Source organism: Papio anubis, chromosome 20, assembly GCF_008728515.1.
Source record: "Papio anubis isolate 15944 chromosome 20, Panubis1.0, whole genome shotgun sequence".
Lineage (NCBI taxonomy): Eukaryota > Metazoa > Chordata > Mammalia > Primates > Cercopithecidae > Papio > Papio anubis.
In genome coordinates this window covers 14,331,551-14,348,411 of record NC_044995.1, presented here as the reverse complement: position 1 = coordinate 14,348,411, position 16,861 = coordinate 14,331,551, and the positions used below count along the sequence as shown (strand labels likewise).

Sequence of the window (16,861 nt, the reverse complement as noted above, 5' to 3'; positions counted from 1 at the left end):
GCAGTGGCTCACGCCTGTAATCCTAGTACTTTGGGAGGCCAAGGCAGGCAGATCACGAGGTCAGGAGATCGAGATCATCCTGGCTAACACAGTGAAACCCTGTCTACTAAAAAAATACAAAAATAAAAATTCAGCCGGGCGGGTGGCGGGCCGTAGTCCCAGCTACTCCGAGAGGCTGAGGCAGGAGAATGGCGTGAACCCGGGAGGCAGAGCTTACAGTGAGGCAAGATCGCGCCATCAGACCCAGCCTGGCAATGAGTGAGACTCCGTCTCAAAAAAAAAAGAAAAAAGAAAAAAGAAAAAAAATACTCCTTTTATCTATGAGAGCCTTGTTGCTTGGAAGTTCTCTGCTTTGGAGACAAAAGTCGCCGACGCCTGTTCGAATTGTGTGCAGGCCAAACAGTCCATAGGCATGGAGCAAGCAAGGGCGCTCTCCTGTGTTGTTCCTTTGAACTTCAGTGCCCCCGCCCTCCCAAGACTGACTTTCTGGTTTTGCTTATTTTCAGAGTGCAGGCAGCTTCACGCAGGGAGTCTGCAGCTAAAGCGTTAGTGGTTTTACTTTGTTAAGGTGAGGGCGCCTGGGGTTTGGGAGGGATAACTTGCCAAAGTCACACACTGCCTGGCGGGGTCACACGTAGGCATCTGTAGTGTCCCCACCTCTCTCACCAATCCTCTCTCTCCACCCAGATTCCTACCCTGGGACAAAATGGATGTAGGCGGAGTTGGTTTTCAGGTTTTTATTGTGGGTGTATTTCTGGCAGCGAGACAGGGGTGGTGAGGCAGTCCCTCCCAGGAGTGGCCAGATAAGGCCAGAGGTGAGACTGGTGGAAAAGGACGGGGAAGACAGGGAACTTCCTTACTCTCGGATCTTCAGCTCCCGCGCCATCTGGCAGAGCGCGCAGGGCAGACAAAAGGTGAGGGCCGCCCAGTCGTGCCCGACGGAGCCCTAGAGGGTGGGAGAGAGCGGTCAGGAGCCCTGCCGTGGGTCCCAGGAGGCCAGTCCCCAGCTCCCTGCTCCCGCGGGTCCCCAGTCCCACGCGCACCTGAATGTGGTAGCGCTCCCGCATGCCGGTGCGGATGGAGTGCAGGCCTCCGGGCAGGTAGGGCGCGCAGCAGCACTCGCCGAAGTCGTCGGAGATGCGGCAGGCGAGGCACAGAGGAGCAAAAGTGCCGCACAGACCTGGGCGGGGCGTAGGCGGTCAGGGGCGGGCCAGCCGGGACCTCCCAACGGCTCCGCCCCGGGGAGGGGCACGGCTGATTAGTCGCAGAGGGGCATGAGGGTCCCAGCCAAGGAGAGGTCCCGGAGGGAATTAGAAGTCCAAGGAGAGGATGGCTTAGCGATTGGAAGATAGGGTTTTCTTTTTCTTCTTCTTCCTCTGTTTTTAGGAATTGGAGGCCGCGCGCGGTGGCTTACGCCCGTAAGCCCAGCACTTTTGGGAGGCCGAGGCAGGCGGATCACAATGTCAGGGGTTTGAGACCAGCCTGGCCAACATGGTGAAACCACGTCTCTACTAAAAATACAAAGATTAGCCGGGCGTGGTGGTGGGCGCCTGTAATCTCAGCTACTTGGCAGGCTGAGGCAGGAGAATTGGTTGAACCTGGGAGGCGGAGGTTGCAGTGAGCCTAGACTGTGCCATTGCATTCCAGCCTGGGCGACAGAGCAATACTCCGTCTCAAAAAAAAAAAAAAGAAAAAAAGAAAGAAAGAAAACTAAATTAAAGTCGCGCTCTGTCATACAGGCTGGAGTGCAATGGTGTGATCACACGGCTCACTGTAGCCTCGATCTGCTGTGCTCAAACAATCCTCCCGCCTCAGCCTGCCGAATAGCTTGGGACTACTGGTGTGTGCCACTACCCCTGGCTAATTTTATTTTTAATTTTTATTTTTTTGAGATGGAGTCTCACACTGTTGCCCCGACTGGAGTGCAGTGGCGCGATCTTGGCTCACTGCAACCTCTGTCTCCCGGGTTCAAGCAATTTTCTGCCTCAGCCTCCCGAGTAGCTGAGTTTACAGGCGCCCGCCACCACACCCGGTTAATTTTTTGTATTTTTAGTAGAGACGTGGTTTCACCATCTTGGCCAGACTGGTCTTGAACTCCTGACCTCGTGACCCACCTGCCACGGCCTCCCAAAGTGCTGGGATTACAGGCGTGAGCCAGTGCACTGGGCCAGGAGTTATGGTTTGAAGAGGGAGCTGGGCGTCACAGTGAGGAAAGCTAAGAGTGCAAGGGGGAGGTTGAGGGCCTGAGAAGTTGAGTGTAGGAAGGCATGAGGTAGTATCCTAAGGAGTGTTGGGAGTCTGAGGAAGGGGTGAGTGTTAAAGAGTGGGAATTCCGAGTCCAAGGAAGGGAGGTGGGAGTGGGGTTAGCAAGCGGTGGGAGGAGGTTGGAGGTGAGCTTCCCTCTCCTAATTTCCCCCAAACCCGCCTTCCACTGGGCCTGGAGAGGGAGCAGGCAGGCACTCACAGACAGGCATGTCGTTGCAGCAGTCCGTGAGACCTGTGTGCCAGTCACTGAGCTGGGTCTGGTAGCAGCTGGTGGTGGCGCACTGGGGCTGACTGGTCACGGGGTAGGACATAGCTGCAGAGGTGGGAGGGTAGGGGTCAGCTGGCAGCCTCGCAGCACCTCCTGTGCCCTGCACTTCTGCCACCCTTCCCTCTGCCGGGCAGTCTGGGCGGGGCCACCAGGCCGCCCACTGAAGGGGCACCACTGTGCCTCCCCCTTCCCTTCTGCCACATCTGGGTACCGGCAACCCCAGTCTGTCCCTGTTGCTACTGGGTCCTGCACGTCTGGTTAGGCTGGGGGTGGGGGTCTCCTGCACATCCGAGGAAGGGTGGGAACCACATCTGGGTGGGGCTTGGCAGTGCCTCCTCCTCCTCCATGTCTGGGCCTGGGTTCTGGGTTGCAGCATTTCTGGGGCCTCTGGGGTGGAAGCAGGCGCCGTCTGTCTTCGAAGCAAGGGTGCCCAGGGGAGGGAGGCGGCCAGGTTCCAGTACTGAGAGGGTTGCTGGTCCACCCAGTGATCCCACCTTTGCCTTTCACGTTGTCGTGCATCTCAAACTGCATCTTGCTGGCCCTGAGGAGGTGGCGTTGGGGACGGCAGAAGTGGCTGCGGCGACAGTGGCAGAGTCTGTCCAAGGGACACTGGATACTGGGGAGGTGGGGGCAAGGGACTGGGGCACCGGGGGCTGGGCTCTCAGGGGGAGAGGAGCTGGGGAGAAAGAGGCCAAGTCAGCCTGCTGGCCAGGAGAGACAAGGAGTAGGGAATGGATAGGGTGGGGGCGAGAAACTCGCCCATCGCTTTCCAACTGCCCGACAGATGGCAGAGGACCCTCCCCATACCCGAGGTAGAGCTTGAGAGAGAGTAAGAAATGGAGATGGACAGAATCAGAGACAAGGGGAGAAATATCAGAGCCAGGTGCCCACAGAGATGTCACCAGTAACGCCCACATGTGCCCAGCACTTTGACTCCTCTGCAAGCCCATCTCACAGATGAACACTGAGGCTCAGAGACATGAGGAGGAACGCCCCGCGTCTGACGGCCCAGGCCAAGGGGGTTCATAGAGGTGATGCTGGGCCACAGGACTTCTAAATTCAGCTCAGCCCACCCCAATTAAGAAGGAGGGATTTGGGGGCATTGGGAAGGACAGAGATGTCCCGAGAGACAGACATTCAGAGATACGAAAGGAGACAGAGTGATATGAGTGGGATGAGGAGGAGGGAGATCAGAGCAGAGGCACCCAACTTCAAAGAAGAGGGCTGTAGAGGGGTTGCTCCTACCTGCAGGACTGCGAGGCAGTGATGGAGACAGAGGTGTGGAGACACAGGCACTGACTTCTCCCTCTCAGCCCAGAGCCACTTATATGGGCGGCCACGCAGCCCTGGGCGGGGCTCTGACAGAGGTGCCCAGGGAGCCAAGCCGGTCTGGTCGACCCTCTCCCTGCACTGGGATTTCCCGCCCTCCCTCTCCACTCCCATCACCCCACTTCCCCTCCTGCTTCAGCTCCCAGGACTGAGGGGAGAGAAGGCGGCAGGGTGGGGTGGGGTAGGGGTGTGGGGGGCCACAGCTGCGTCAGTGTGCAGAGACCAAAAGAGAGGGAGAGACAGAAACACAGTGTCAGAAGGGCAGGCAGGGAAGTCCCTCTAGACAGAAGGGAGAGACAGTAGGAGATTCAGAGAGATGGAGAGACACAGGAAGATGTAGAGGGATGGAGAGGTGCCAAGAAACAGAGGAGCACAAAAATGTGAAAAGAAATAACAAGAACGCCGGGCGCGGTGGCTCAAGCCTGTAATCCCACCACTTTGGGAGGCCGAGACGGGCGGATCACGAGGTCAGGAGATCGAGACCATCCTGGCTAACCCGGTGAAACCCCGTCTCTACTAAAAAATACCAAAAACTAGCCGGGCGAGGCTGCGGGCGCCTGTAGTCCCAGCTACTTGGGAGGCTGAGGCAGGAGAATGGCGTAAACCCGGGAGGCGGAGCTTGCAGTGAGCTGAGATCCGGCCACTGCACTCCCGCCTGGGCGACAGAGTGAGACTCCGTCTCAAAAAAAAAAAAAAAAAAAAAAAAAAACAAGAAGAGGGGAGATGGGCCAGGCGTGGTGGCTCTCGCCTGTAATCCCAACACTTTGGGAGGCTGAGGCGAGAGGATCGCCTGAGCGTAGGAGTTGGAGACCAGCCTGGGCAACATGGGGAGACCCCATCTCTACAAAAAATACAAATAAAATTAGCCGGGCATGGTGGCATGTGCCTGTAGTCCCAGCTACTTGAGAGGCTGAGGCAGGAGGATTGCTTGAGTCCAGAAGGTTGAGTCTGCAGTGAGCCGTGTTCCTGCCACTGCACTCCAGCCTCAGTGACAGAGGCAGTCACTGTCTCAAAAAAAAAAAAAAAAAAAAAAAAAATGTGGGGAGATGGGAGACAGAAGAGAGATGGAGATGGAAAAGTGGAGAGGCAGGTGGGGGAATCACTGAACAGGCTTAGAGGGTAGGGAAATGGGGAGAGGTGATGGGTGGGGAGAGAGAAAGGCCAGGTGGAGTGCGAGAGAGTGCTGTGTGGGACTCCCCTTTCAGGGTCTCTCATCAGACTCTCAGTGATGTCCCCACTTTCCTGGGAGAGGGGGACAATGTCCTCCCCATTCAAGCCAGGAGACACATGGGGGGCAGTGTGTTTTGGGGAATGACTCATGTTGGAACCAAAGTAAATAAACACACCTCACCCCAGCTCCAAATTGGGAAGGGAGGAGGCTGGGAACTGAAAAGCCGCAGTTCCTGAAGGACATGGACGTCACCCGGGACTCCTGGGTCCTAATGGAGCAAAGGACTGGGGGCTTGGACCCCTGGGTCTGAGGGAGGAGGGGCTGGGGCCCTGGACTCCCATGTCTCATGAGGCCAGGAGCACATCCCTCAGTAAGGTAGGGGTCCTGGGATTCCACACTGCTGGGCTCCTGAGCAGGGAAGGAGCTGGGGGCCTGGATGCCTGAGTCGCCAAAGTCTCCCCTCAACAGGCCTGACGGGGTTGGGAGGTGACTCAGTGAGGGAAGCAGTGTTAGAGCTGGGTGGGGTTCTCAGCACGGGTGTCACCCCAAAAATGTAGGAGGTACTAGAAAACTGGGGTGTCACCTGCAGAGAAGGTGGTGTCATCACCCTACGGTATGGGGTGATGGCAGGTGGATCGCTCTGCTAGCCTGGGATCCCAGGTATCCCCTCCCTGCCTCCAACACATTAGGACCCAAGCCTTGGTCTCCCAGCACCACCCAGATGGTTGAGTCTCCTTGTCCCCAGAACTCCCGGCAGCGCTCACTGTCTTGCCGGTGCACGTCCATCTTTGGCCCTGGAGCCTGGATGTCTGGGGAACATCTCCTTCCCACTTGTGTCCTAACATCCCTGTCTCCCCATCTCTGAATCTTTGTCTCTCACCCTGCATCTTCACCTTTCTAGCTGTGAATCTCTCTTTCTTTCCTCATCTCTGCAAATCTCTTTCCAAATCTCTGTCTCTCCATCTCTGGGTCCCTCTCCTTCCAGGCTCTGTGTCTCTATGCCCTTATCCCAGGGTCTCTGTCTCCTAAGTCAAAATCTCTTCTGAATCTCGCTTCCCATCTCTCTTCATCTCCAGAACTGCCCCGTGGAGGCAGCCACAGGGCCCCATCCCCCCTGCTGTCCAGACTAAGGGTGCAGGTGACTCAAGGTCAGTCATCTCCGAGGACCCTAGGGCTCCCAGGATGACACTCTGAGTTGTCCTCAAGTTTCCTCTCTCACTCCTGACACAGCCTGGGGGCCCCAATTAGATCTAGCAATTCATGCAGGTGAGGAAATAGAGACTGGGGAAGCTGTGAGGTGGCCTGCTTGGGGGCGAGGAGGGCCGTGAGCAGGAGGAGGAGCTCCTGGGGGGCTGAGGAGTGATGGTGGCCCAGTCACCAGGCATCGGCCTACATCCTCCTCAAACAGGGTTGCCACATAAAATACAGGATGTCCTGTAAAATCTGAAATTCAGATAAGCAACAAACAGTTTTTTTTTAGTATAAGTATGTTTCATGCAGTATTTGCGACATATTTATACTAAAAAAGTATTTGTTATTTATCTAAAATTCAAATTAAATTGGGCTTCCTATAGTTTTATTTGCTAAATCTGGAACCCTACCATCAAAGACAGAGGAATCCAGGATTCCGGCCCCCTCTTTTCCCAGAATCTAGGAGTCCAGGCCCCAGCCTTCCATCCTCAGGATCTGAGAGTCCAGGTCCCAATCCTCCTCTTCCCCCTTAGAAGGAATGGGGCACCCAACCCCCTCCTCCTTTGGAAATACAGGAGTCCAGGCTCCCAGGCCCTTTCTCCCCAGAACCCAGGCATCCAGACCAGGTCTGAGTCCAGTTGCCCAACATAGGTCAGTCATCACTTGGGTTTCACAAGGTGGGTTGTGCCATCTGTGGCCCTGGTGGAACCGGTCGGGCTGAGCGGACAAGTGGGGTGGCCCCCCTTCCCATCCTCAACCTGCTGTTTCCTTGAGGGCCAGCCCAGCGGGGCTGGGAGCGGAACAGGAGGGACTTGCGGAGCTCTGGGTGTGCCCCTGTGTTTCTGTGTGTTGTGTCTGTGTGTGTGGTTGTGACCAATTGTCATGACAATCCCTGACTGCTATGATGTGTCTCTGTGCTTTTTCTGTGGTCTGTGGTGTGATATGAGAGGGTCTCTTCTATTTGTGTGTCTGCATTGCCCTCCTGTGAGTCCACACACTGCACTGCCGTTTGGGTGTGTTCGCAGTTACTGTGATTCTGTAATTCTGGTGGATTAAGGCAGCAATTATTTATTGAATGGTAGCCTTATGTGATGGACTCTGGAGCCAGAAAGCCTGGGAAAGCCTGGGTTCAAATTCTTTTTTTTTTTTTTTTTTTTTTTTTTTGAGACGGAGTCTCGCTCTGTTGCCCAGGCTGGAGTGCAGTGGCCGGATCTCAGCTCACTGCAAGCTCCGCCTCCCGGGTTCACGCCATTCTCCTGCCTCAGCCTCCCGAGTAGCTGGGACTACAGGCGCTCGCCACCTCGCCCGGCTAGTTTTTTGTATTTTTTTAGTAGAGACGGGGTTTCACCGTGTTAGCCAGGATGGTCTCGATCTCCTGACCTCGTGATCCGCCCGTCTCGGCCTCCCAAAGTGCTGGGATTACAGGCTTGAGCCACCGCGCCCGGCCCAAATTCTTTTTTTTTGAGACTGAGTTTCGCTCTTGTTTCCCAGGCTGGAGGGCAATGGTGAGATCTCAGCTTACCGCAACCTCCGCCTCCTAGGTTCAAGCAATTCACCTGCCTCAGCCTCCCGAGTAACTGGGATTACAGGCGTGCACCACCATGCCCGGCTAATTTTTTGCATTTTTAGTAGAGACGGGGTTTCTCCATGTTGGCAGGCTGGTCTTGAACTTTCAACCTCAGGTGATCCACCTGCCTCGGCCTCCCAAAGTGCAGGGATTACAGGCGTGAGCCACCACGCCCAGCCTCAAATTCTTTTTTTATTGAGACAAAGTCTCACTCTGTTGTCCAGGCTGGAGTGCAGTGAGTGGGAGGACTCCCTGCAGCCTTGACCTCCCCGACTCAAGCCTCCTGAGTAGCTGGGACCACAGGTGTGCACCACCATGCCAGCTAATTTCTAAAATTTTTTTGTAGCGACAGAGTCTTGCTATGTTGCCCAGGCTGGTCTCAAACTCCTGGGCCCAAGCAATCCTTCTGCTTCTGCCTCTGAAAGTGTTGAGATTAAAGACATGAGCCACTGTGCCCAGCCTGGGTTCAAATTCTGACTGCTGGCTGGGCATGGTGGCTCACACCTGTAATCCCAGCACTTTGGGAGGCTGAGGCAGGCAGGTCACTTGAGGTCAGGAGTTCAAGACCAGCCTGGTCAATATGGTGAAACCCTGTCTCTAGTAAAAACACACACAAAAAATTAGCCGGGCCGGGCGTGGTGGCTCACGCCTGTAATCCCAGCACTTTGGGAGGCCGAGGCGGGCGGATCACAAGGTCAGGAGATCGAGACCACAGTGAAACCCTGTCTCTACTAAAAATACAAAAAATTAGCCGGGCGCGGTGGCGGGCGCCTGTAGTCCCAGCTACTCAGGAGGCTGAGTCAGGAGAATGGCGTGAATCCGGGAGGCGGAGCTTGCAGTGAGCCGAGATCGCGCCACTGCACTCCAGCCTGGACCACAGAGCGAGACTCCCTCTCAAAAAAAAAAAAAAAATTAGCCGGGTGTGGTGGCATGTGCCTGTAGTCCCAGCTATTCGGGAGGTTGAGGCAGGAGAACTGCTTGAACCCAGGAGGCGGAAGTTGTAGTGCGCTGAGATCGCACCATTGCACTCCAGCCTGGGTGACAGGACAAGTCTCCATCTAAAAAAAAAAAAAAAGGCCGGGCGCGGTGGCTCAAGCCTGTAATCCCAGCACTTTGGGAGGCCGAGACGGGCGGATCACGAGGTCAGGAGATCCAGACCATCCTGGCTAACACGGTGAAACCCCGTCTCTACTAAAAATACAAAAAACTAGCCGGGCGAGGTGGCGGGCGCCTGTAGTCCCAGCTACTCGGGAGGCTGAGGCAGGAGAATGGCGTAAACCCAGGAGGCGGAGCTTGCAGTGAGCTGAGATCCGGCCACTGCACTCCAGCCCGGGCGACACAGCAAGACTCCATCTCAAAAAAAAAAAAAAAAAAAAAACAAAAAAAACCCACCAAATTCTGACTGCCTGTCAGTGGCTGTGAAACCTTGGGCGAGTCACTAAACTTCTTTGGATCTCAATTTTCCCACCTATAAGATGGGTTGTTGCAAATAAGGTTGTTGAGAGCATTAAATAAAAAGTGTGGCTGGGCGCGGTGGCTCACGCCTGTAATCCCAGCACCTTGGGAGGCTGAGGTGGGCGGATCACCTGAGGTCAGGAGTTCATGACCAGCCTGGCCAAGATGGTGAAACCCCATCTCTACTAAAAATACAAAAACTAGCCGGCCGTGGTGGTGTGTGCCTGTAGTCCCAGCCACTTGGGAGGCTGGGGCAGGAGAATCGCTTGAACCCAGGAGGCAGAGATTGCAGTGAGCCGAGATCGCGCCACTGCACTCCAGCTTGGGCAACAGAGTGAGACACCATCTCAAAAAAAAAAAAAAAAAAAAAGTGCTTGGAATTGTGCCTGTCACATAGGAAACATTTTTTGTTGCTGCTGCTGATGACGATGATGTGTTCTTCTGGTTGCCGGGGATACAGTAGGGAATTAACCCAGGTCTTTGCTCAGTTCCTTCTGGTAGGAGCTGGATGAGTGGCCTCTCAGTGACTGGTCATGTAATTTCATCGCTGGGGTGTCTGTTTTGCATGTGGAATAGGATATTTCTTGTGTGCTGTGATCACGGGTGATTCTGTGATTGTGTGCCTGTATTTGTGTTTGTGCTTGTAGGTGATTGTATTACTGTGTGTGTGTGATTCTTTGTGTGGGTGTAAATGCAAGATCAAATCTAACACAAACTGTGAAGGCACATGTTTGGTGTGATCTTGCATTTCTGACTGCGGTGCTGGCAGTGTGTCTGTAATTGGACTCTTGAGAACCCTTCTCTCAGCTCTGAGGCCACTCCCTTACATAATGTCCTGTACGTGACCCCTGGGAGAGAGATCTTCCAAAATGAGCCTTGGTTTCTCCCTAATGGGGATAGTGGGCCCAGTGGCTCGAGGAGAAAGGTGAGGTTGAAAGGAAAGGTGGGAGGAGACTGGTGAGGCGAGGGGGAGGCTAAGAGACGTGATGGTGATACAGAAAAACGTAACTGGATGGGGACAGAGGAAGAGCTGCGCAGAGATGGGGATCTCCGTCCATTCATTCCATGAGCATTTCCTGAGCCCCTGCAATGTGCCAGGATCTCTGGTCGGTTCAGGGTCTGGGGGAAAGCAGAGAGACCCAGAGAGATGAATGCCCACCAGGGAAGCTGTTGCTGCTCCAGGGTGGCCCTCTGCCTCCACAATGGGCCTCAGTGACAGTTCTGAGTGACGGAGATGCAGCGATGGGGAGGGACAGAAAAGGCCAGATCTGTCCAGATCAAAGAACAGAGGCCGTGGGGGAAAGGTCCCTTCCAGGCTAAGGGCACTGCCATGAATCATTTTCTTATCACCTCCTAATAGGCTCATGATGCATCTGCACCTCCTAATCACTATTTTCGACCCCAACCAGGCTCACGCCCACAGCCAGAAGGGTTGGACAAGCTTAGTATCATGGATTTGCGGGGGAAAATACCTGGGAGATCCCATCCTTGGCCCTGCCTTCCCCAGGACCCAGGAGTCCGAGTCTCCAGCTCTCCACTCCCCCAGCCCCAGGAGTCCTAGCTCTTGGCCCCTCTCCTTTTGTTTGTTGCCTGCATTTTCTTTTTTCTCTCTGGGCCTGTAACTCTTTGTTTATCTCCATCTGTGTTTTGTGTCTCTCTTGTATCTTTACATCTGTATTTTGATTCTCCCTCACTGGGCCTCAATTTTCTCACTTGTAAACTGGGGATGATAATAATAGTAATAATCCAATCTCTCAGAGCTGTGACGAGGAAGACATGAGATAGTTATGTAAAATGCTCAGCATAGAACCAGGCCACAGTAAACTCAGTACAAGAGAGCTCTATTATTATTACTGTTTTATTTTTGCTATTTCCCCTTTGGTATCTCTGTTTTTCTCGTGGTCTCACGTGAGTCTCCAGTCTCCTCCAGTTCTGGGTTCCTTTTGCAGACAGCACCTGCCTCTGACTTCCCTTTTCGGGATGAGGAAAGGACATATCTAGGCCAGAGCTTCCCCTGAGCCTCTTCCTTCTCCCTCTCTATTCCAAGCTCCACCTCATTACCTCCACGTGCCTGGGGGTAAGGCCTGGCTCCCTTCCCATAAATAGCCTTATAAAATCCTGAACCCCAAACCTGTCATCCCTGGGCGGGCGAGTGACTCAAGATCCCGTAGTTCCCGCTCCTAGACATCAAACCTTTAGGTTTCCAGCCCCCTCCTCCCTCTGACCCAGGAGTCCGGGCCCCTAGTCCCTCCTTCCTCGGGTCCCAGGCTTCTCCTCCTTCAGAACCAAGGAGTCTGAACTCTCAAATTCCCAACCTTCCTGAAGACCCAAAGATCAGGTCAGCAAACAGCCTAGGTATTGGAGGCCAGAAACTCTATTCGCGGCCACTCGGCGACCGTCTACGCCCAGGGTTCCCATCCTGACTCAGTCCCTCCGGGGGCGGGTCCGACACGCCAGGCGCTTCTTTGGAGTCTGGCTGCGATAAGCTATCCCTGACGTCAGTCACTATCTTCCAGCCAATGGACACTCGGCCTTCTACCTCCCCGGGCCACTCAGGACGCTTTGCCTAGTAGGCGGGGCCCACAGCCCAACTCGGGCAGCGATAGGCTTTCGGAGACGCCAGTCTCTGCCAGCCCCCATCAGTCGGCCAATAGACCCGGAACCTGAGAGATCCGAATCCGGGTCCACTCCGCAGAGGCCCGAGCGGGCTCGCGAGGGAACCGGTTCTGCGGGTCTGGCCGGGTAAGCCCTTTCCAGCACGCCTGGTATTGGGAGTCTGGACATAGCTTGGGTGGGAAACCGTGAGGCTTGGTGAGGCTCGAGGCGGAGGGGGGAGCTCAGTCCCGGCGAACCCATCTTGCTTTCTTGGAGAAACTGAGACCGGGATGCTGGATCTCAGTTATTCATCCGTTCCTCCCACCCTACGCCTGATTCTCGTCTGCTCCTGCCTTCCTGCTCCTCATCCGTTCAGCCCTTCCTGCCCTCCTTAATTCCCTCACTCACGGATTCCCTCGTCTAGCCACTCACTCACACACTCTCCCACCTATTACTTAGTTAGACAAACATTTCCTGAGGCTTCTGGTGTGCCAAGCCTTGTGCTGGGCGATGCTGGTGACCAAGATGAGTCAGGCCTGGGCCGTGCCCTCAAGGAGCCCGGGCCAGATGGGAGGACGGACATCGATGGGCATGGGTGTGCAGAGATGGTGGGGAGCCCAGGAGAGACTTTTTTGAGTTTGGCGTGGTCGGGAAAGGGTTGCCAGGGGAGGGGCCATTGGAGCTGGATCTTGGAGGAGCAGGAGATGCCAGGCAAAATGGGGGTGCCAGTTTGCAAAGTGGTTGTGGGGAGGGTGTTTCAGCGTGACCCAAGACAGGGAGGCATGCAGGAGTAGTACTGTGCGCAGGTGCCCAAGCGGAAGGCCAGTCAAGTCTGTGTGGCCAGCAGGGGAACTGTAAGGTTGGAGGAGGCTGAAGAGATGGGCAGAGGCCACGCTGAGGAGCTTGGAGTTTGTCCTGAGGGTGAGGGGGTAGTGGAGAGCCATGGAAGGGTTGAGAGTAGCGAAGGACAAGGTCATAGTTGGACCAGAACTGGAGGAATGAGACTGGAAGCCAGTAGCCCAGGAGGTGGCTCTGGCAGGGATTCAGGCAGGAGAGAGTGGAGCCTGGATCAGGGAAGAGGCCGAGGGGATAAGATAGGGATTCAGGAGGCAAGACTGGGTGCCATGGCTCATGTCTGTAATCCTAGCATTTTGGGAGGTTGAGGTGGGAGGATCACTTGAGGCCAGGAGTTCAAGACCAGCCTGGGCAGCACAGTGACAGCCTCATCTCTACAAAAAATTAGTTGGGTGTGGCTGGGCACGGTGGCTCATGCCTGTAGTCCCAGCAGTTTGGGAGGCCAAGGTGGGTGGATCACGAGGTCAGGAGTTCAAGACCAGCCTGGCCAAGATGGTGAAACCCCCTCTTTACTAAAAATACAAAAAATTAGCCAGGCGTGGTGGTGGGCACCTGTAATCCCAGCCACTTAGGAGGCTGAGGCAGAAAATTGCTTGAACCTGGGAGGCGGAGGTTGCAGCAGTGAGCTGAGATTGTGCCACTGCACTCCAGCCTGGGTGACAGAGTGAGACTCTGTCTCAAACAAACAAACAAACAGACAAAAAAAACCGGGTGTGGTGGTGCGTGCCTGTGGTCCCAGCTACTGAGGAGGCTTAGGCAGGGGGATCACTTGAGCCCGGGAAGTTGAGGCTGCAGTGAGCCAAGATCATGCCACTGCACTCCAACCTGCACAACAGTGAGACCCTGTCTCAAAAAGAAAAAATGAAGCCCCAGGTAGCCGGTGGCTCCATACATAATTCAACACTTTGGGAGGCCAGTAGTGGATCACGAGGTCAGGAGATCGAGACCATCCTAGCTAACACAGTGAAACCCGTCTCTACTAAAATAAAATTAATGAGGCTGATGGTGGCAGGTGCCTGTGAACAGGAGGCTGAGAGCAGGAGAATAGGCGTGAACTCCAGAGGAGCCAGGCACAGTGAGCGAGATTGCATACTACACTCCAGCATGGCGACAGAAGCGAGACTCCATCTCAAAAAAGAGAAAAATAAATAGGCCATTGTGAGTGAGAAGCCTGTAATCCCAGCACTGGGAGGCGAGGCAGATTGGATCCGCAGTCAGGAGACGAGACCATGCCTGGCTAACAGTGAAACCCGTCTCTACTAAAATACAAAAATCGCCAAGCCGAGTGCATGTGAGGCGCCATAGTCTAACTACTCGGGGAGAGCTAAAGAGCAGGAAGGCTCAGGGGCTGGGGCCTGCAGTGGCTGAGGAGATCACAGCTCCTGCACTCCAGCCTGGAGGCCGACAGAAGCCGAGATCCGTCTCAAAAAAAAAAAGAAAAGAAAAATAAATAAGTAAATAAATAAATAAATAAATAAATAGGAGATTCGGGCTTAGAGAAAGACAGAACGTGGGGATTGATGGGCTATGGGACAAGGGGGTGTCCAGGATGAGACCCAGAGCTCTGGCCTGGAGGACAATGGAGCCATCCCTGAGGTGGGGACAGGAAAGAGGAGCAGGTTGATAGGTAGTGACTGTTTGGACAGAGGTGAGCAAGGGGTTCTATGAGTTGGACAAGGGGAGCAGTGACTCAGGCCAGTGGACCTGGACCTTCAGGAAGAGTTCTGGGCTACAACTCCCTGCCCCAGCACAGGCCCTGACTCAGAAGTCACTTGCTGGGTGAACGAGGACCTCTGAGCTGAGGATCCCTTGCTTCTTACCCACCCCCCAGGAAACCACTTTCTTGTTTCTGCAGCTTCAGTCTCTCCCACCCCTCCAGCATTCAAACATGCCCAACATCTCTAAACACAGGCGCCTTGTATCAAGCTCCCTTGTGGCGCCCACTGGCTCAATCCCTTACCTTCCATTCCCTCTTCAACGCACTATGTCTGGCTGCCCAACTGCCATGACCCTGCAGTGGCTCTGGACAAGGTCACTGAGGTCACCTGCTTATTGCTGAGACCTGAGGATAACATTTTAATCCTCATCTGACCTGGTCCACTCCCTGAAACTCCCTTCGCCCTACATCCTCCTTCCTGGGCAGCTTCCTCTCTCTCCGGCTGCTCCTTAGAACCCTCCAGCCTTGCCTTCCACTGCCCACCCTTGCCCACCCCTTTACTGGGGGCGTGATCCTCAGGGCTCTCTCTGTCCTGGCCCTCTTGTTGCTTGTCCTACCTGCCCAGGCTTCCTGGAAAGGTTCCAGTCCCTTGGCTCCACCTAGACTGCATTGTGTGTGTGTTTTTTTTTTTTTTGAGACACAGTCTCATTCTGTCGCCCAGGCTGGAGTGCAGTGTCACAGTCTCAGCCCACTGTAACCTCTGTCTCCCAGGTTCAAGCGATTCTCTTGCCTCGGCCTCCCAATTTGTTGGGATTATAGGCATGTACCACCACACCCGGCTAATTTTTGTATTTTTAGTAGAGACAGCGTTTCGCCATGTTGGCCGGGCTGGTCTTGAACTCCTGACCTCAGGTGATCCACCCACCATGGCCTCCCAAAGTGCTGGGATTACAGGCGTGAGCCACCGCACCCAGCCCCAGCCTGCACTTCTGACCCTTGTTGCCTCCTGGATTGTCTTCCTGAGACCTTCCAGCTCATCATGTCCAGAGTGGCCCTCAGCAGGTCTCACCTGTCACACACACACCTGGGCCTCCTCCTATTGAAGAGACAGCTTCACTCTCCACCTGCTCCCATGGCTAGACCTGGGTGTCATCTCTGTCCCCTTGCTGTCTTGTAACCTCATCAGTAAGTGCTGTTCTTCCCAGCTTTTATGGCTCTGGGATGCTCCACCTCTACTCCCTACCCTCACAGCTCCTGCCCCAGCTCAGGCCTCCTTCTTGGCCTGCAGGACTCCAGTTTTGCCCTTCTCTGTCCATCCCCCAGTGTCCCAGCAGAATCTTTTAGTGCCCTGAGCTGACCCTGGCCCTTTCCTGCTCAAAGCGCTCCGGTGGCTCCCCACTGCCCTCCAGTTTAGTCCAAATTATGCTCCAGGTTCTTCAGGCCCTGCTCCTGCTGACCACTCCAGGCCCTTCACGCCCCTCCCCACTTTGCACCTGACCTTCTGGTCAGGTGGAAGCTTTTTCTAGCCAGGTGGCAGCTTTGATCACTGCCAGCTGGCTCTCACAACCTGGAATGTTTTTTCTTCCTAGCAGACTTTTGTTCATCCTTTAGTGTCAAGCTCAGATCACCACCTCTGTGAAGCCCTCCCTGACTACCACAGGTGGAACCCCGGGGACTGTGACAGCCTGTGTCTGTTCTTCCCCCCTCTCTGAATCCAGGATCAGAAGCCCTTTGAAGGAATGTCCTGGGTATAAATCATCTCAACTCCAAACTCAGGGCTTACAAGGGGCCAGAGAGTTGGTCCAAGAGCTGATTGTCACAGCTGGACAGAGCTTGCATTTCCAGTTTTTGTTTTTTTGGAAAAAGGGTCTCACTCTTGCCCAAGTTGGAGTGCAGTGGTGCGATCATAGCTCACTGCAACCTCGAACTCCTGGGCTTAAGTGATCCTCCTGCCTCACCCTCCTGAGGAGCTAGGACTGCAGGGGTGTGCCACCACGCCCGACTAATTTTTAAATGTTTTTGTAGAGACTGGTCTATGTTGCCCAGGCTGGTCTCAAACTCCTGGACTCAAGCCATCCTCCTGTCTTGCCTCTCAAAGTGCTGGGATTACAGGCGTGAACCTCTGTGGCTGGCGGCATTTACAGTATTTTGAGTGCCAGTTTGTTTCTGGTTTCCCGCTAACTTTGCTCCAGTTCTGTAGGGTGTTTGGGTCACTGGAGCCTTTGAGACCCAAGACATTATTATTATTATTATTATTATTATTTTTTTTTTTTTGAGACGGAGTCTCGCTCTGTCGCCCAGGCTGGATTGCAGTGGCCCGATCTCGGCTCACTGCAAGCTCCGCCTCCCGGGTTCACGCCATTCTCCTGCCTCAGCCTCCGGAGTAGCTGGGACTACAGGCGCCCGCCACCACGCCCGGCTAGTTTTTTGTATCTTTTAGTAGAGACGGGGTTTCATCGTGTTAGCCAGGATGGTCTCGATCGCGTGACCTCGTGATCCGCCCGTCTC

At 54.7% G+C, this 16,861-nt stretch overlaps 1 protein-coding gene and 1 long non-coding RNA gene across 2 annotated transcripts in view; one reads left to right on the top strand and one right to left on the bottom strand.

Moving 5' to 3' along the window:
• Window positions 1-16,861, top strand: part of LOC103880109 — a 28,857-nt gene that overhangs the window by 4,757 nt on the left and 7,239 nt on the right. Inside the window, exon 2 of the long non-coding RNA XR_640993.3 lies at window positions 10,656-11,988. This is a non-coding gene — a long non-coding RNA (uncharacterized LOC103880109). The remainder of the gene's footprint in view (window positions 1-10,655; window positions 11,989-16,861) is intronic.
• CNFN (cornifelin) lies at window positions 723-3,102 on the bottom strand. The gene is made up of 4 exons (XM_031660302.1): window positions 3,028-3,102; window positions 2,465-2,578; window positions 1,044-1,180; window positions 723-946 (listed from the first exon to the last, which is right to left on the bottom strand). The coding sequence occupies exons 1-4, from the start codon at window positions 3,062-3,064 to the stop codon at window positions 857-859; spliced, it is 378 nt and encodes a 125-aa protein (XP_031516162.1). The 5' UTR covers window positions 3,065-3,102; the 3' UTR covers window positions 723-856.

Coding starts and splice junctions, on each gene's coding strand:
- CNFN (XM_031660302.1), bottom strand. CDS start 3,064: ATGCAGTTTGAGATGCACGACAACGTGAAAGGCAAAG. Junction 2,579..3,027: donor CGACAACGTGAAAGGCAAAG/GTGGGATCACTG, acceptor CCACCTCTGCAG/CTATGTCCTACCCCGTGACC. Junction 947..1,043: donor GGGAGCGCTACCACATTCAG/GTGCGCGTGGGA, acceptor CCCACCCTCTAG/GGCTCCGTCGGGCACGACTG.